The 19743-nt window shown below is 52.3% G+C and overlaps 1 protein-coding gene across 3 annotated transcripts in view; it reads right to left on the reverse strand.

Annotated features, from left to right (window-relative positions):
* PACS1 (phosphofurin acidic cluster sorting protein 1) overlaps positions 1-19743 on the reverse strand; it is an 82144-nt gene that overhangs the window by 20361 nt on the left and 42040 nt on the right. For all 3 annotated transcript variants that reach the window (XR_001145480.1, XR_001145479.1, XM_004682604.2), the window contains exons 2-7: positions 12089-12176; positions 4624-4713; positions 3969-4094; positions 1863-2007; positions 1565-1656; positions 1392-1472 (exon numbers count right to left, since the gene is read on the reverse strand). Coding sequence is in view for 1 of the 3 variants with exons in the window: in XM_004682604.2 (XP_004682661.1) it covers positions 1392-1472; positions 1565-1656; positions 1863-2007; positions 3969-4094; positions 4624-4713; positions 12089-12145 (591 nt within the window). In the remaining 2 variants the exon portion in view is untranslated. The remainder of the gene's footprint in view (positions 1-1391; positions 1473-1564; positions 1657-1862; positions 2008-3968; positions 4095-4623; positions 4714-12088; positions 12177-19743) is intronic.

The following is a 19743-nucleotide window of genomic DNA, read 5'->3' on the forward strand; positions in this document are numbered from 1 at the left end:
CCCCCACTCTCAGAGCTGTCTTCCGGCACCGAGCCCAGAGGGCCGCAGTCCCCTGGCCAGATGCGCAGGGGGTCACTCCTTGACAGCAGGGACGAGGCCCTGGCTTACCTCTGTGTCTCCAGTTGGGCACGGGGCCTGGCCTGTGGCCATCAGCCCTCCCTGCCTGCACAGGGACTGACTCACCGCGTGGGATGGCAGCCTGCGCGGTAAGTAAGGCCGAGCCAGGCCTTTAAGAAAGGGCAGGGCTTGCAGGTGGGAATGTCACTCAGCAGAGGAAAAGCCCCGTTCACAGAGATAAGGAAGCACCAGCTGTGGTCAGAGCACAGCGTGCAGATCGGTGCGGCCAGGCCAAGTGTTCGGGAAGGGAAGAACGCGCGCATGAGGCCCCTAACTCAGTTACCAGCGCTGGAAATCTAACTGGGAAGTGCTCACAGCTAATAAAAAATGAAAGCCTTTGGGAGCACAGCCGTTACAGGAGCAGGGAAGAGGCTCCAGGAAGTGATGACTGGGAAAGCCCCAGGGAGCACCATATGGGAAGCAGCAGAGGAGAAGCAGCAAGAGAGCGCCCCAGGCCGCCCCCAAGGGAGAACGGAGGAGTGGGGTCTGAGGTGCGCCACCCGCCTGGAGCGCCACCGTGCTCTGGAGGGTCAAGGCCACCCAGGTGACGGAGAGCGGACAGGGTGGAAGGCCAGGCTCAGAGCGCACACTCAGGAAGCCGGGGCTCCACGTCACTCCTGCGGGGGATGGGCGCTCCGCTTCTAGGGCCGACGGCTGGCTCTGCACTGGCGAGCATCAGAATACCTCTGGGGAAAGTGAAGCTGAATTTCTTTCTAAAAAGCTCCTTGCACTTTGATTCTCTCGCACTTAGCAGGGGAGCCCTGGAACCGATTAGAGTTAATCCGGCAAGTGGGCCTCTCAGCCCAGGACTCTAATTCACCACAGCGGTGACTCTCCAGGGAGGCCCACGAGAGACCGACCCCAGAGGCTCGGGTCTCTAAAGTTCTGGGCCCACGCAGGAGGGACCACGGCTCGGTGACCCCATCTTACCGAGCCCACAGCTGCACGCACTCGCCTGTGAGCGCCAAGTTCAACCTGCTAGGAATGGTGTCGTTCCTAGAGAACTTGCTTCCTCCGCGGGGCGGGCAGCGTGAAGCGGAAGCAGTCCCCGAGGGGCAGGCTGGGGCGCTGTTTTGCCCCCCAAGAGAGCACTGTCTGCTCCAAGGCTTCTGAGAGGCTCGCACTCCTGCCCAGCGCACCTCGGTGGCGGGGCTGGAGATTCAGAGTGGCGTCTCAGAACCTTGAGCCCCCCGGCCCTGGGAGACCCTTCCCTACACTTCCATCCTGCCCCAAGCCGAGACTGGCAGGAACAGCCCGCGGCCCCTGAGGCTCACCCTCGTGATGGCAGAGGTCGAGGTCAGTTTCCTTCGGGTCTTCTTCACTTTCCGCAGATCCTCGTCCTCGTAGAACAGGTCCTAGGTGGGCGGGGAGGCGGACAGAGGCTCAGGAACCCAGCAGGGCCTGGTCCTGGCCACACACACGCCGCCAAGAGGCTGTGGACACCGACCTGCCCGTGTAGTGGGTCGTCACTGCCTTCCTGTTCCGAGGAGAAACTCTCCTCCTCTTCCTCAGAATAATTGTCAATATCAGGAGAACGATCTGGAAGCAGACACCCCCATAAGCTAACCCTGCAGTGGGAAGCACGGCCCCCTCAGTGAGGAGCGGGTCCCGGCCAGGGTGGCTGCATCTGATCTCGGGGGCCACTGCGTGTGGTTCTCAGGAACTCTCTGGGCACCGTCTGGTCTAGCTTTCCGAAGACGGAGGTCGGGGGCTGGGCCCCCTGGGGGCCCCTGCACCCATCTTACCAGACAGCTTGGATTTGATGCCTTCGTGGTCAATGGGCTGGCTGGACAGGGAGTAGATCTTTATTTCCGCCACAGGCACAGAGACGTCCTTCACGTTGCTGTGCAGGCCGAGCACCAGGGCGCCTTCGTTAGGGTGCTGCATCACCTGAGACCAGAGCGCCGGTGGCAACCCCGCGCTGGGGCCAGGTGCTGCCGGCGCCCGTGATCCCCGGGCTCAGGGCCGGTGGCCAGGCGTCCAGCTTGCGCCTGCTCTTCCCCCTCCCCAAGCCCCACCTGTCACCTCCCGCCGCCTAAAAGCAGCCCTGGAAGTGCCTGCTGCCGCCAGGCTTGAGACTGAGAATGACTGATCCCTGGGGCTGCACGTATGTGAAGGCCACCACGGAGAAGCAGCTCCCGCGGCAGCGGTGGAGGGAGAAGCCGCCTGCAGATGGCGGTCACCTGCGCCTGAGGGGGACGAGAAGGGCCCACACTGCGTGCAAGAATGGGGGCTCGACACGGCTGGGCGGGTGGCACCCACATCCTTCCCCTCAGCCCGTCAGGCTGCTACGACACGCACAGAGGACACGGAATGTCGCTGTTGAACTCGCCGAGGCAGAGGCGCCGTTTTGATACTGCCGTGTGGCTCCCACCCTCCCTCCACCGGGCTGCAGGATCTGCCCGCTGCCCCTGTACAGATGAGCCAGCGGCGCCACTGGCCATTTTGCTACCGGAAGAGGGGGTGAGGGACACGGAGGGCGAGGGCGGAGAACGCGGCACAGCCGGCTGGAAGTGTGTGGACAGTGAGCGACCCGCGAGCCCAGAGCTGCGCCCAGGGCAGCGCCTCGCGGCTCTGCTGTGGGGTAGCGGCCTCGCACCGGGACCGGCCGTGGCCAGAGGCCGTTTTGCACTAAAAGGAACCAAAGCTTTGCGGAGTATTGGCTCCTCCCAGGGCCGGTTGGGGGCATAAAGTGACCCAGTCGTACTCCGACCGGGAAGTAAAGAAGTCTGTGAGGAACCAGGAGACACGTTGCATGGCACGTGAGTCAGCTGAGAGCTCACTGGCTAAGCCCGAGGTAGCGAGAACATCAAAATGGATGATGAAGGTAGCAAATGAGCCCCAAAGAGTAAAAGGCCCATACGTGAGACAAACAAGTGAGTCTATCTGGGGCGGAGGGGAGAGCGCCCTCTTACAACAGAAAGCCGCGAGTAAAGCGGAGTCGTGGGCTTGGAACTCATCCATGCTGTCAGCACTCAGAAGCTGAACCTAGCTGTGAAGATTTGAGGAAGAAAAAGACTTTACATGGTCTCAAAACATTGCCCCATACGGTGTTTTCTCCCCGTTCACTCTACAGTACTTATCAGTGAGCCTGAACAGCCCTGGCAGACACCGCCTGCAGCCAGAGGCGAAAGCCAGCCAGGTGGGGCCGGCCACAGGCGCGCTGCAGGGAGGTGAGCCGCCCACCTACCGGAGCGGCGTCACAGACACACAAACCGGGACGGCAGGACAGACAAAGGAAACTGCAGACCAGAGGAGAATCAGACCTGACCGCAAGCGATCAGACCCGGGCGGGGTGGGAGGGCACGAGGCGACGTCGGGTCACGGCACAGCCCAGGAGGGAGTCCTGACTACACGGAGGCCGGCCCTCACTCGGGGCGTCTCCTCACCCCACAGAATCCACACAGAGCGGCATTAAAGGCGGAGCGGGGGGCCCTCCCTGCTGGTGCAAGGGGCTAAGTCGCAGCACTGTGGGGTTGTTGGCAGCCACTGCACACGAGCTCCATCCCCAGCCAGGGAGGGACCCACAGGGCGCAGCAGACCCCTCCTGTCTCCCCACTGCTCCCCGCAGCCGTGTACGTCATCAGTCTGCCTGCTCTGCTCCCACTCTGCCTCTGGTGAGTCCTCTCACCGCCCGCACCTCTGGCCTGCGCCCCAATCCTTGTACATGGGAATTCTTTACTGTTACAACGTCTGAAATTTTTTAAAAAAGAGAAAAGTCTCAGTGAGTGCAACAGTGCTTGCTAAACAGCAGTAGATCCCGATCCCACTGGGGGTGAGCTGTGTGACGCAGCACGCGGGCGGCAGGCTGCCACCGGGCCGGCGCCCGGGCCGTGCCCGCAGCCTCTCACCTCCGCCATGTTGATGAGCCCCAAGGCGAGGGTCTTGTAGCCCAGGATGGTCCTGTTCTTGTAGCGCTTCCTCCGCTGCAACATGACCTGCAGCTTGTTGGCGTCCCGCTTCAGGAAGTGGGGGTACTGCGGGGCACAGAACGCCAGGCGCGGCTGGGGCGAGCGCGCCTGTGGGTTTGGTCTCTCTGGGGCTCGGGGTCTCCCATGTGCAGGGGTGGGCAGGGGACACGCGGGCCGGCTACGGGGCTCAATCGCCTCGGTGCAGCTTCTATTCTGTGGCCCAACCGTGCCCAGACACGGCTTCTTTCGATCAAGTATTTTCTCCATGTGCTTCAACATGGGATACTGGGAGCATGACGGGAGACAAAGGGGGTGAGGAGAAGGGGAAGGACGGAGATTGCCACACGGGGCACGAGGGCCGAGGGCGGCGAACCCTGCTGGGCGTGCGGTGTGGGTCACTAAGGGAGGGGATGGGGCCGAGGCCGCGGGAGGGGCGAGGACACTGGCACTCAGGCTCCTTCCGGCAGCCCCGGGCCGAGCGCCTTGCGTGGCTGCCGCGTGCCGGGGCTCATGCTGGCGGGCTGACACACCGCGCAGAGTGCACGGGCCCGGGCTGCCGGGCTGGATGGCGGAGGAGGGCCATGGCAGCGCTCACCTGGAGGGAGAAGGTCAGCTGGAGCTCCGTCTCTGCCAGCCCGCTGGCCGGAAGGATGATCTCGTTGGAGCGGAGGATCCTCTTTGAGCCCTGAAACCGAGAGAGGACCGTGGCAGAGCTGTGCCACAAAAGCCCGACCAGAGACATACTGGGCTCGCGAATAACTCCTGAGCACGCAGACACTGAGCAGCCCGGGCTGCGCCCCCTGGGACAGGCGGCACCAAGGCTGGCTGCACCCCTTCGCCGCGCGTCCAGGCGGGAGCGGCTCGCCGCCCCATTCCTGAGAGGAGGCAGGCAGGGGGGAGCACCCCAGGTGTGGGCAGAAATGCCCAAGCTCGCCTCGCCTCCTTTCTAGGCAACGCCCCAGCTGCACTGTCTGGCCTCTCCCCTCTTCCGGGGCGCTCGCTCCTGCTCCCCGACCCAGCAAACACCTCCCTTCCAGGTCTCAGCTTAGACCAGCATTTCCCCCTTCCCCCCATCCTTTCCTTTTAGCACCCCCAACCTATGACTGGGTCAGACACCAGTGTTTTTAGCTCTAAAAAGCAAAGTTGGGCTAAATGATTATTTCTGAATCGTTAAAAGGGCCAGTGGAGGGTCTGTACAAACCACTGTTTTAAAAATTGGGGCTTGATTTTAAAACAGTGAGATGCCCAGCCCTCCAGCACAGACCTCAGGGGACATGTATGTGACCGGGTAACCCACATCTGTATCAAGATGTGGAACGTTTCCGCGGCTCCAGAAAATCCCTCGCGGCCCGCCCAGCCAGGGCCGGCGGCTCTCAGAGGAGCGCCGTTCTGGTTTCTCCACCACAGATGGCTGTCCCCAAACGCCACCAAGGCAGCCGCGCGCACTGATCTGGCCGGGTTCCCTAGGCCAGGCGTGAGGTTTGAGGTCACACAGGTTTGTTGTGTTCCAGTCACTCGTGGCTTTTTGTTACCGAGTAGAAGTCTACTCTACAAACCACACCGCCTTCCATTCTCCTGTTTTTGACTACTGCGGCTAACACTGCTGATCTTACACAAGTCTGTGATTACACACGGTGCTTTTTCTTGGATGGCTGGTCTGAGGGCAGGTGAATGTTTATGGAAGCCGCTGGACCAGTTTCCGAAGCGCTGAACAGTTTGCCCACCCCTGCTGCAGTGTGGGGGAGCTCTGATTGCTCCCCACATTTACCAGCAGTAGGTACGGTCAGTCCTGGACCTGTGGGTTGGCTCGCAGGTACACGGCGCACCAGTCTTGGCTGCAGTTTGCACGAGCCTGGTGACCAAGGACCGGGCACTGGGTCGCCAGCTTGCTGCCACCTGTAATTTCCATTTACCCAGGTGGATGTGAGCTGTAAGAGCCCTCTGCTCACACAAGTCACTGTCAGGTGTCTGCCTGCTTATTTATTTTCCGATTGGCATCTTATGCTTGAGTATTGAATTCTGACCAGGCCCATCTCATTCCCGCTGACCATTCCCAGCCCGGCGGGGCGCTCCGGCTGACCCCGCGGTGTGACGCCTCTCAGCTGTCGACATGGAGACGCGGCTGCGCTGCCCTTTCATTTTACTTTTACATTTGGATTTCTACTCCTTTTCTGTTTTCATAAAATGTGGAATTTGGTTAATGCAGAAGGGAAAATCTCCTAAATACAATGTTTCACAACTGTACTTTTTGGTAATTAGAACAGGACATTATGCTCATGATAAATAACCAAGGCAGTTCTGATCATCTGCCATAGAATGCTTCTTTGTAGAACTCTCTACCACAAACAAGAATCTTGAGAAAGCTTTTACTTGGGCTTATTTAGGTTCTTCTGAATTAAAAAATCTCTGAAATGCTGATAGAATGCAAAGTGTGGTTTATGTATAGTAGGGATAGGAAATATTTACTGATGTTTAGCAATATCGGGCCGCCCTGGTGGCACAGGGGTTGAGTCTCAGCACTGTGAAGCTGTCCCTGAAGCAGAAGTTCAATCCTGGCCAGGGAGGGACCCCCAGGGCGCAGCAGAGCGCTCCTGTCTCCCGGCTGCACCCCTCAGCAGTGGGTTTCAGTTATTCTGCCTGTTCTGCTCCCTGCTCTGTCTCTGGTGAACACTCTCACTGCCCGCACAATTGTGTGTGTGTGGGGGTGGGGGGAGGAGGTTTGGGGTGAGAGAGAGAACACAAAGCTGGAGGGCAGAGGCCAGAGGCCAGGCTGCTGCTGGCTGTCAACAGAATGAGGGAGTGATGCGGCTGAAATGCTAACACCCCTGCTCTGAGAACCCTGCTGGAGCTGACCGCTGACCGCTGACCCCAACTGCTCTTCTCCCACCACCACGCAGCTTGCGCGCCTCACCATGCTCCCGGACACCGAGGCCGGTCACAGCCGACCGTCCTCACAGGTCGGTCGCCGTAGCTATCCCGGCCATCCTCTGCTCGCGCTCCCTCCCTGCCGCCAGGCCGCACCCTGCGTCCACCTGGCACCCTGGCCTCCACCCCATGGCGCCTCTCCTGCGAGACCTGTGCTCGCTTGCCCGGTGCCAGTCACTCGCCGCCTGACTTCACACGCAGAACGTCCTCAGCACCCGTGACGCCCACGCCCGATCTCCCGCACCGTCTCCGTTAACACCTCCTCAACCTCGCCGCGCACCTTCGCTTCCCTTTGTGGAGACAATACTCCCCCAGCGCCCGACCCCCGTTTCCTGCTTCCTCACACCCATTGCCCTCTTCACGCAGCCTCCATGTCCCTGCTCACGCCCTCGGTCTCCGCTCCGGCCGCCGCCCGCAGTTCCCTCGTGGCCCCAGCCTTCAGCGGGCTGCTGTGTCCGCCCGCACCCTGGTCTCCAGGTGACGCATGGTGACTTCTTGCCTTCTCAAGCCCCTCCCCACTGCCCTCACGCTGAGCTGGTAACCCGCCGCTCGCTCCCGCGTCCAGCCCCGCTCCTCGGCATTCACCCCTGCCTCTCACAGCCCCGGAGGCTTCCCCGCACACCACCAGCTCTGGCAGGATCATTTCCACTAGCAAACCCACTGTTACTTCCCTCATCTGAAAGAAAAAGGTCTCTCTCGGCCCCAGAGGCCCTGGCGGCTACCAGCCCAGACCTGCCTTCCCTGTAGAGCAAACTCAAGAGTGTCTATTTTGCATACTTGAGTGTTGCTAAGAGATCAGATCTTAAACGTTCACATTATGAATAACTTTTGTAACGCATGTGTATGTGTGTGCTGACAGGTGCTGACCACACTGACAGCGTGTCTGGCGCACTGTGCAGGCCATGGGAGGAGGTGCGGTCACTCGCAGGATCCGTCTGTCAGGCGCCCTCGGAACACACCCCGCCCTCCCTTCTCCAAAGACCAGCCCTTCAAGGGCCCTGGCATTCGCTTCTTCCAGGCACCTGGGGTATTGCCAGCATCTGGTATCTAGTATAAGCCTGCACATCATTTCTAACCTACGAAACAGCGTATCTTCACTTGCAGCACAAGAGCACAACAATTTATATCTGTTACTACAACATTACTTCCAGCATATAAAAATATCCATTAATGAGAGCCAATGTATTGAAATCTAGGTTACTGATGGTTAAATGTTTCTTTTTAAAAATAAGTCTGCAGGACACAGCTGAGGCCGGGCTGACACCCTCTCAGCTGGCTGAGATGCAGGGTTATCTCTCACTGTCTTCTGTCACCCAACACGTTCTCAAGGATGGATATGATTTCAAGGGAAGTCTGATTACGATTGTCCTTTTATGTTTATTATCTCTTTTCTTTCACTATAATGATTCTTTTCAATCTCAGGGCATTTTAAGTTCTTAAAAAATTATTAAGGTTCTGAGATAGCTTTGGTTTATGTAGATAAAATTATTAGTATCTACCACATTAGGGATTAAAATGGAGTTATTTAAAAACATATTAACTCATCTAAAAATAACAATGATAGGGCCCTTCCTGTTGGCACAGTGGGTTAAAGCACAACACTAAGAAGCTAAAGCCACTTCAGCATGAGTTCAATCCCCATCCCCAGAGGCGACCCACATGGCGTGGCAGACCTCTCCTGACCGCCCGCTGCGCCCCTCGGCAGTGTAATTCATCAGTCAGCCTGTTCTGCTCCCCGCTCTGTCTCTGGTGAATCCTCTCACCACCCCTGTACCTCTGTTCTGTGTGCATAAATGAATAAATCTTTTAAAAAAATGATAAAACTTAACTACGAGATCATATCAAAACATTTTTTAGGAAGACTATCTTTCCTTAAACAAAAACAATTTACTAAAAAGATGGCATAGTTATTTTTATAATATCTTTATAAGGATATAATTAAAATACCACACAATTCATCCATAAAAGTATATAATTCAATGGCTTTGAATATATTCAGGGCTGTACAAACACATTACAACTAATTTTACAATGTTTTTGTCACCCCAAAAGAAAGCTCCATACTCTTTAGCTGTCACTCTCCCCACTTCCCTACCTCTCCTCTCATCCCATCCCCCCAAGCCACTGCAGTTTCCCTCCAGACTCTGAGGAGCTGCCTGTCTGGGCATTCCAAAGAAATGGCATCAGACCAGCGTGGCCACGTTCTTAAGGCTCACCCATGTCGGAGTGGAGCTGGGGCCTTATTTCTTTTTCTTGCCAAATAATATTTTGTTACTTGGACATACCACATTTTATTTACCCATGCTCAGTGAAATGACTGGGGTCGTTTCCACCTTCAGTTTCTACGAATAGTGCTATGCGTGGTCATGCGCTCTCATTCCTCTTGTGTGATATGTAGCTACAGAACTGCAGGGCCCCATGGCAACTCTAGCCTTTTGGGGAAACGGCCAGATTGTTTTGCAAAGCAGCTGCCCCATTTTACATTTCCAGTAGCAGTATGCTTTACACTTCTGCAAATCCCTTTAATGTCTGGTGTACCAGAAGACAGCTGGGGTCTCATACCTGTTTCTGTACTCAATCTGTTACACAAGCTTAAGTATATGAAAAACGCATACTCGAAGGAAAACGAAGTTTCAAAAACATTTTAACAGCCTTTTCAAATATGATGGAATATTCTTCTTTTATTCCACACCAAAATTCTACAAGTGGGTAGCCTGTTAAGGGCTTGTGGCAACACAGAATTCAAAACCATAAAATAAGATGAGAATTTCTTAATTTTGATAAAGGCACCATAGTTAAGAAAAACGTTACCAAAAGTTGAGTGACTGAAACACAAGAATTTATGTACTAATTCCCATATGTAATTAGATGTAACACTGCATTTCTTCCATAAATTTTAAATTATTTCAAAAGAAAGTAAAAATCCAATCTAATCTGTTTTGTTCTTTGAATGAATTATTTACCCAGTCTGATTTTGTAACCTTATGAACCTTGACATAACAAGTTTTCTAAAATTCCAGTTTTCACTTGAAAGCTCAAATTTTATATACTATTGACCAAAAATATTCCCTTCAAGTGGCAGATTTACTTTGTTCATTTTTAAGAAAATAACTCACAGGTACCTAAGTCTAAATAGCCAGTTTGTCTGTAAGCCTTTCTTTCAAGGAAAAATGATGTTCCATCACAAAAGCAGTTACCTTATTAATCAAAATTTAATCGCATGAGTACCCGTCCTCGAAGTGAGAGCACGCTGCGATGAAAAGGAGGCGCTTGATGTGCAAGTCCCATTTCTTCACACAGATTCTTAAAGAGACTGGTACTGAAGGACTGAGATACAATGAACAACTTTTACTGCCTCCTCAAGGGCATTCTTAGGCAAAACTGACTTTTTCCTCTTCCAGCAAGAGCGTGACAGGCATGACTGGAGGGCCCTGCCGCCTCGTTCGCGCCAAGGGCCGGCACTGAGTCCGTCCTTGGAAAAGGCAAATCATGACACGGTTCTATCGTACAAAGAGCTGTGATCTTGTGCATCCTGGGGACCCCCAGGTCTGCAGATCTCACTGGAGGGCTGCTGGTCGGCGTGGGTATAAAGGAACTCCAGGAATCTGGCTTGTTCACTACTGTGTCCTCTGCTTGGCATGTTAGAGGTACGCAAAAAATATTTAGCAAATGAATGAATGAATACATGAACATGTAAGGGACTGGATAAATTATTCTGATGTAATATCTATAATTACTTTCAGCGCTTGAAGTAAAGCAGCAAAAAATTCACAATATTTGTAGCTTTTAGGTATAATTTAAATTGTACAAAATGTTAAATATTTAATCAGGAAAGAAAAGACACTATTCTTTTGGCAAAGAATTTAACTATAGGCCTGGCAATAGCAGCAGGGAACTTTCAAAATCATACTAAAAGTGTTTGCATTGGAAAGCGGCTGCTTTCAAGTAAAGGGAACAATTCCTGACAACTGGAACGCTGCCTGTGACCTAGAAATGGGGGTGCCAGGAGAGGGGAACGACACGAGTCTCTACTCGCACATCACTGGTCCACACTTATTTTTTCAGCCCATAGTGTCTGGGAACGTGTCACAGACCTGGGAGGGACTGTGCACAGGAGTAGATAAAATGCTCTAAGTTCTGAGAACTAAATTAAGATAATAGATTTATCTCAGCAAGATCTGCGACTCTTAGTGTATGGCTCACACACTGAGTACCCTCGGTGTGGCTTTTCATGCAGCCAGTATTAGCACAATAAATTGCTACGTAATAGGTGAAGAAGTTAATAAGATGTCCTGTTTATTAGGGAGCGACCATACAGGTCACTATTTTTCAACAAATCAGGGCTCTAAATGCATCACTCTTAAGCTGAAGAATCCAATCACTAATGACTCTTGCGGCACTTGGACGCTCTCGGGAGCGTCATCATGAAGGACTTATCAGTTACGGGAGGCCTACAAGTGGGGTGTAATGACCACATACGTCATCTGCTCTTTAGCTTCTGAACCCAGGTCTGCCACTTGGTAATTAGTGGCAACAAGTAAATTCCTTAACCTTTTTCTAGTTTAATTTCTTCCTTTTTTCCCGAAATTCAGAAGTGCTAGAACATAAATGTTTGTGAAATATTTCAGGTACCCTGAAGAATCTGAGCTAAGTATAATACATTAAAAATGAGGATTACCCAGAACATAAAATACTCCAGCAAATTTTAAACTGTCAAGTGTGAAATAATAATCTGTTTCTTTCACTCTTTAGAAAATTTATAAAGTTGTTCCCTAACCCATGTGTCTGCTTGGACCTAGAAGTTCTGGGAATAAGACCAGAATGGACACGAGCATCCCGAGCTGTGCTGAACAGCTTAAGAACACCGCAGTCAGAGCTAATCTGATGAGACAGGCAGGGCAGGAAGAACTGCTCTTATCATTCAGACAAGAGAACCAAAAACTCAAAGAAACAGTGTACACCTCAGAGGCAGAGCTGAGGCTCAGCTGGTCTCCAGCAAGCACCCCTGCCTCGCCACTGCACCTCGCTTTGCTGAGTGGAGGGAGGGAGTGGCTGCCCGCGTGTTTCTGAAGCCTCAAAGCGGGCAAAAAATTAGCCAGCTTCCTTGGACCTGGAATACACCCTGCTCAGCTCACCTGCAGCTTCACGGCAATGACCACAGAGTTGAGATCTTTGTCCATTTCTTTCAGCATGACGAGTTTCTTCAGAGTCAAACTGAAGAGCCTACCAAAAAAGAAAGAGAGAAAGATGATCTGGTCGAAGGAAGGAACGTCGGCGAAAAGTGACAACCTGTTGGAGGAAATGCTGCTTCACCTGCAGCAGGGATGCCGTTCCCAGTCCAACTATGTCCTTCAGAGGCACGCATCCTCTTGCTCACGTTTCTACTTGTCTGGTGTTGAAAGCGTGCGTAGCCCACGAACTGCTATGGATGCCCATTTACTTCAAGCCCAAATCGACATACCCTCTCACTCCTATGACGCAGCAGCCGTTTCGGAGGGGGAGGAGGAGGCTGAGGAAGGCGTACAGGCGTGTGTTTTGCTCAGCCAGTTCCTATTCCACCTTGTAGCTAATCACATCCCAAACATTTGCAGACCTAAAACTGTAGCAAGGGATCCTACAAATAAAACAGATGCTGTCTGATGGAACCCAACGTAAAAGGCCACAGCTGGATTTCTGCTGGCCTGGGCTTCAGGTATGCAGACGCTCTTCAGTGCCACCCTGCTCCCCCAGACCCCTCTTAACTGAAAGTAACGGCGGGTGCCACCCCAACTCTGGCGGCAGGGCAGACCTGACCCTGGCCCTGCCCTCCAAGGCAGGCTTCCAGCAGGAGCTTCCAGCAGGAGCTTCCAGCAGGAGCTTCTGGTGGGAGGTGTCCTTACACACGCCTCCCCTTGGGACAGCTCTACAGAACTGGCACCCAGGAGGCAGGCTGCTGACCACACGGCCGGCGAGTCCTGAGAATCAGACCCACTGGGCTACACTGTCAGTGGCAGTGTGTCCCACCCGTCTTCTCCCTCAATCCTTCATCATGCCCTGAGGCCCTCGGGTGCACGTGCATCTCACCTCTGGGTGTCTACCAAAGGGCTGGCCGCAGGATGGGAGCTATAACAACTGCTGCAATTGTTTGTTAAATGAAGGTTAACAATTTCCTAAAGGCCCCTAAACTTAAGAACCAGACTATGTAATTCATGACAAGAGGTGGAGGAGGCAGACTAAGGGGAGGAAGTGCGGAGGCACCTGGTCAGCTGAGGACCCTGAGCCTGTGGGCAGGTGGCTGGTGAGCTTAGGCCAAGGTCAAACGGCACCGGGGTGGGGGTGGGCGTGGGGCTCGCCAGCATGGGCGGCTTTCTCAACCTTAGCAAGGATTTGGCTTTTGCTCTGCAAGAAATGGGGCGTCACTGGCTTTAAATGACAGGGACATGATCTGTTTAGCATCTTACTAAGATTCTTCTAGCTGGTGTCTTAGGATAGAATCAAGGCAAGAAAAAGGGGGTAAGGCGGAGAGCCAAGAATTCGAAGGCAGCTGCAACCACACAGTCAACAGACCAGCGTCCAGAGGGCAGCCACATAAGCAGGTGGAAAGTGGCCTGGGTTCTGATGAAATGACCGAAGATATGGGTCAAGTGCTGGTTTTTGGCTTAAGACACTTGGGCAGATAGGGTCACCATTAACCGAAATTGGGGGAAATTCTGGGGAAGACAGGTCTGGGGGATTGAAGAGATAGAGATCTTGAGCAAGGACACTACACTTGGGATGGCTAGACCGCTAAATAAAGCTGTTGAGCAGAGTTAGGAATTCAGCTGTCCTGGGGCGGAGCTGCCATGCGGAAGTGTGGCATGAAGGTGGCCGAGAAATGTGGAGGAAGGAGGCAACTCCTGGGGAGTGGACACGCCCGAAGAGGACTGATGCCTGGGCCCAGGAGACCAAGAGGAAGGCAGGGGCACTGAATGAATGTCATATTCTAGAAGCCACGAGGAAGGATCGGTTGTATCAAATGCTGTTAATGTGTGAAGATGAAAACTAAGAACTGACAACTTGATTTAGCAAAATGAAAGTCACCGAGGATCTCAATAAGAGCAGTTCCACTAGAATGGCGAAAGCGAAAGCCTAACCGGAACAAACATGAGTGAGGAAAGGAAGAGGAGACAGCAAATATGAAGCTATAAATGTTTTTCAACCCTAGATCTTTCCCAGTATTCGTAGTAGTAAAATTCTTGGTCAATAGAAATATAGTGCAACCTACTTGGGAGATTTAAAAGCCTCCAGGTAGCCATATTCAAAAAAAGTAAAAAGGGGAGTCGCTGGTGGCCTAGGATTTAAGTCTCAGAACTATCACCACAATGGCCTGAGTTCAATGCCCTGGCCAGGGAGTGACCCACATGGTGCAGCAGACCTCTCCTGTCTCCCTGCTGCTCCCCACTCTGTGAATACTCTCACACATACCCCCATACCTCTGGCCTATACCCCAGTTTTTTATTCACAAATAAACTTTAAAAAAAGTAAAAAGGTGAGATTAATTTTATTAAAGCATTTTATTTAACCAAACAAATTCAAACAGTAAAAATATCTGTAAAAAGACTACTATATCTAGGCCAAGAAGGTTTTACCCCAGGAATGTAAGGTAGGTATGTTAGAAAATCAATCAATGCAAATCATCATATTAACATACTAAAAAGAAAAAAACCATCACTGTTGCAATAGGAGCAGAAGAACTGTTGGAAAAACTCAATATCCATTCCTGATTAAAAAAAAAACAGTAAAATAAACTCTCGATCGGATGAAGGGTATCTATGACAAGCTTACAGGTATTCAGGGGTCTTGAGACCCAATTTCTAAGAGTGTGTGTGTCTCCACGGGACACTATCCACCCAGAGACAGCATCAGAGTCTGCAGGTAAAGGGCTCAACATCCCAAGACCATCTTTTACTCCTCACATTGGGTAGAAGTCCAGGTTGCTACCTGTGTTTCTGTCCAGCCAGCTACAGATTGGGGCTCCCTGATCTCTTCCTCAGACTTCAGGTGACTACTGAATTTTGACCAACTGGCTACAGATCAGAGGCTCCTAGGTCACCCTTCTCGGGGTCAATTAACTCACTAGACTGGATCACAGAACTGCGAAGCCCCTCTGCACACCAGATCACTGATTTATTACGAAGTATGTGACGCAAGAAAGGCAGAAAGATGCACAGGATAAGGTCGGAGGGAAGGGCGGGGTGCGCCGTTCTGCCCAAGTCTCCGATTCACCAGCCCAGATGTTGTCCGAATCCCCTTTTGCGCTATGGGGGCCGCGTTACTTATGGGCGACTGATGAACTCACGGCCCGGCCGCACCCCGCGCCAGCGCCCCCTGCTGGCAATTGTAAGGGGCTCTCGGTAGTGGCTCTTCCTCCGGTGTCGCCTCCTTTTCTCGACTCTGCCCACACTTTCCTTGCGGGTGAATTTGGGTGACCTCCGTCACACGCCAAATGAAGTCAACACGTCGGTTTTCCCATACAAACGAAGGTCCTGAATGTTCCCACTCGGGGACACTGTGATCTGGATCAAGCGAGAGAATAAGGGCAGCCAGGCCTGGCGGGCAGAAAGAGGCAGCAAATGCCCCTCTCGGGACCTTTCGTGTTTAAGCCCGAGGTTGTTTTGTCGAGGGCGGACTGGCTTTCTGCTAGTCAAGCGCAGCGAGGCAACTACTACCCCCCCCCCCCCCCCAGGGAGCAGTGCCTGGCCTCGCCCCCGCGCCCGCAGGGGCTCTTCTCCTCCACTCGCAGTCGCTGGCCCTTCGTGGAGTCCATCCTGCCAGCGCCGGTGGCAGGCAGAGGAACGGCGGCTGCACTTGGGCCACGCACATTCCCCTGCCCGGCAAGACCTTCGTGAACCGCTTACTCTACTACTTCTCAGTAACGAGCTCTACGCCAGGAGCGAGCGAGACCTCGAGGACGGAGGAATCCTGCCCCTGAGCAGTTTCGGCCCAACTCACCAACACCACAGTGCTTTTTAACACTAAGCCTGTAGCCAGGCTGCAGCCTCAGGGCAGACCTATTATTTAGGCCTCCTAAGCTTAGGCCTCAAGGAAGTGTTTTCTTTAGGTCCACTTAGACTAAATTTGAAAGAATCAGGCTGTCTGCTTGGTAACTGGGTAGAAAATTAAAGAAAAGGGCCCTCCCTGCTGGCGCAACGGGGTAGGATGCAGCACTGCAAAAGGGCAGTTGGATCCCCGCCCTGGAGGTGACCCACATGGCGTGGCAGACCTCTCTTGACCTGCCCACTGCTCCCCTCAGCAGTGTACTTTGTCCACTGTCCCTGGTGAAGCCTCTCACCGCCCCTGCACCTATGGCTTGTACCTCAGTTCTGTATGAATAAATAAATCTCTTTTTAAAAAATGAAAGAAAAGGCCCTCCCTGGTGGCGCAGCGGGTTAAAGCACAGCACTGAGAATCTAAAGCCGCTTCGCATGAGTTCGATTCCCACCTGCCCAGGAGGGCTACCCTCAGCAGTGTACTTTGTCGATCTGCCTGTTCTGCTCCCCACTCTGTCTCTGGTGAAGCCTCTCGCCGCCCCTGAGCCTCTGGCCTGTACCCCAGTTCTGTATGCACAAATAAATAAATCTTAAAAAAAAAAAAAATGAAAGAAAAATATAATAACAAGAATCTCTGGAAACTGTATCAATTATTCTGGTTTGTGTGTCACTGTAACATAAAGGAGTCAGATGCACTGTCTAGAAACCCCCAACCTGCACTTACAGCTGTTCCAGACATTATTTCCATATAAATGGGAACCAGAGAGGCTCCCTGGGAGAAATGGTCAGATGTCTGCCTCCTTTTTCTTTTGTAACAGGGTATCACTGAATACTGAAGTGGCCGTATTTTGGACAGAAAAGGGGTAAGAAAGGAGAAACAGAGGTCTGAAGGAAAGAAAAACCTGAAGTTTCCATCTGGATTGAAGCAATGGCATCAGAAGACTAGTGACCTGGGTTATTCTTTTGTCTTACCAAGAAACAATCGTGTTTGACGAGCAAGTCACATTTATCAGCTCAAAGTGAAAAGCAGTAGGGGAAAAGTACAAGGGAATTTTTCCTTTGTGAGAATACAGGAAGTCACTACAACTGCTTCCACTTTAAGTGGGCACCTGTTACCATCTCAATGAGCACTGAAAACTACAAAGTGTTTATGGCTTAAGCTTATTCTGCTTATTAAGCTTAAGCTTAAGCATGATTCTGACTGTGCAACAAATAACTAAGGCATTACTACTTCAAATAAGTGTATTAGTACTTTCAGGTAAGTAACCCTGAAGCAGACTGTCAAGACTGTCAAACCATAAAGCCACTAAGTCACCATCCTGAAAGGCGATGCTTGAAGGAGATGGCTTGACAAGAAGCAGGAGAGGGGCTTTCACTTCATGGGTAGGAGAAAAACTATTTTCTGTCTGCAAATGCCTCACAAAAATATGAGATGGGACCTGGTGTTGTTCAAGTGGGGAAACACCATGAAAAAAAGGGCAGACAACACGCAGCATCCCTGCTGGCGAACAGAGCCGGCCTGAGCCCTGCCCTGTGTCCTCGGAGTTCTCCCTGTGGTGCTGGGGTGGAGTCCACAAAACTCTGCACAGTTCTTCCAGGACATCCTTTCCCCCTAACAGTATCTAGGCAGAATACTTTGTTCCATGATCTTTTCTCTTGTTTTTTTTTTTTTGTTTTTTTTTTTTTTAATCCATGGAGGCTTTATGGTGGAGGCTTTATGGTAACTCCTGGCATGTGATGGGTTAATTCACCTACCTTGTTTCTCTAGGAATATCTTCTTGCTGTTGTTTATTTTTTCCCCCTCTTCCTTATAAACTTTAGAAACTTTCAGTTTACAAACTGAGATCAAAGTATCATTTTACACCTAGAAAATTAACATCTATGGAAAATCCTGCTGGAACTTTGATCAAAGTTAAATTAGTTTCATGTATCAATTTGGAAGACAGCCAAGATCTTAATGCCAGTGTTTCCCTTATGCCTGAACCCGGTGTTTCCCAGCTATAGTTGTGCAGGACAGCTTAGCTCACACACCCACAAAGGTCTCTTCAGAGAGAGGTGGAGGAGAGTGGTGGTGAAGAGTGAAGGCCCTGGGGGCCTCCCCGGTGGTGCAGGGTTTGGGCCTTCAGCACTGTGGGGAAAGCCACAGCGGCCCCTGGCCAGGGAGGTGACCCACACAGCACAGATACTATATTAGGATTAAGGACCTAAGGTTCTTTGCTTGGCTTTAGACAACAGTTGTGCAAATCATAGAAAAAATACTTTGGTGTGTATGTCTAAAGTCATTGTCCCACTGGTAACTAGCTAAGCTTTATTTCCATATCAAACTATATTGATTTCCTAGGGCAGCCACAAACTTGTGGCTTCAGCAACAGAAATCTATCCCGTCAGTTCTGGGGCAGAAGCCCCCACTAAGAGCCAGCAGAGCTCTGCCCCCTCTGAAGGCGCCCCACGAGAATGCTCGCTTCTGCAGGCGTGGGGCAGAGCACCCCGCGCTCTGCCTCTGCCTCCACGGAAGTTCCTTCGTCTCCCCTCCATTTCTGCGTCCCAGTTCTTCCCAGAAGCCACCTGGCTTGGGGAAGCCCGTGCCCGGGGCCGTGTGGCGCTGCACGTGCTCGCACGCCAAGCGGCGTGTTTTGGAAATGCGAGGACGGCGAGGACGGCAGGGAGATGTCATCCACTGAATCCCACTTTATCTGAAATTCCGAGTGGGATGCACTGGCATTTGTCCTATGGAATAGGCTACTGGGACCACGTCACTATTACTGTCATTCACAATAAGCATATGCCTACTTTCTACTTGGCTTCAACACCATGGACCTACTCGCTGTTTTCCCAGATGCCCAGCAAAGGACCTTCCAGCAGGAAGAGCCAAGTGTCCCTCATCAAGCTATACCCTTAGGAGTCGGCAAAGTATAATTTCCTTAATTCTTTCTTCACTGAGTGTCATTAGACCTTTTTTTCCATTTTAGCAGTGTAAGATTACGTTATTCCTGCATCTTCTAGGCTGTTTCTTCCTTGTTTTTACCGTTTTCCTTTCCCACTTGCTGAAATTTGGCTTTGCAACCTAGCATCTGTGTGTGGCCTCTGTCCAGTTTGAGCCCAGTGATGACCCCCTTGCAGGGGGGAGTACTCGCTGAACAGCTGGGCCACTCACCTCTCCTCCTGCACTTGTCCAGTGTATCGTAGATGACATATTTCTTCCTATAAACCTGGACACTTGGCTCACCTGCTGCCCTTTATAGTGTCCGCAGACAACCTGAACTTCATCCTTCCAGATGGGCATGGGTCAGACACTGCACTTCTGTCTCAGCTCTTTGGGAGGACGGGAAGACGTGATCTTCCTACACACACTTGAGATGTCCTTGATGATTCCTGCTCGGTCAGAAGTCACAAAGGGACTGAGCTTCCGTTTGGCCGCAGGCACTTCAGGAATGGCTGCAAAAGGCAAGAGCTAAGGCTCCTTTACCCTCGACCTGGTGTGTGCGTACAGCTTGGCAGCACTTCTGAGTGCATGCTCCACTTGTCAGTCCTACCGCAGTCTCTTTTTCAGAGGCTGAAACTGAAGGGGGGGGACTCTCAATTTTGGAGAACACAGACAGGAGCGGGAGCACAGCAGCACGGGCGTGGCATGGCTCTCGCCTGCCTGCGTGGTCCGCGGTCCCAGCTGCCTGTACACACACTATTTACTTTCCATCCTATGCACAGCGTGGTTACTCACACTTCACTACTGACCAGAGAGATTAGTAGATGGGTCCACAGGGCCAGAATACGGGCCCAGCAGA

The sequence above is a fragment of the Condylura cristata genome, unplaced genomic scaffold, assembly GCF_000260355.1.
Source record: "Condylura cristata isolate star-nosed mole 26May11 unplaced genomic scaffold, ConCri1.0 scaffold00015, whole genome shotgun sequence".
NCBI lineage: Eukaryota > Metazoa > Chordata > Mammalia > Eulipotyphla > Talpidae > Condylura > Condylura cristata.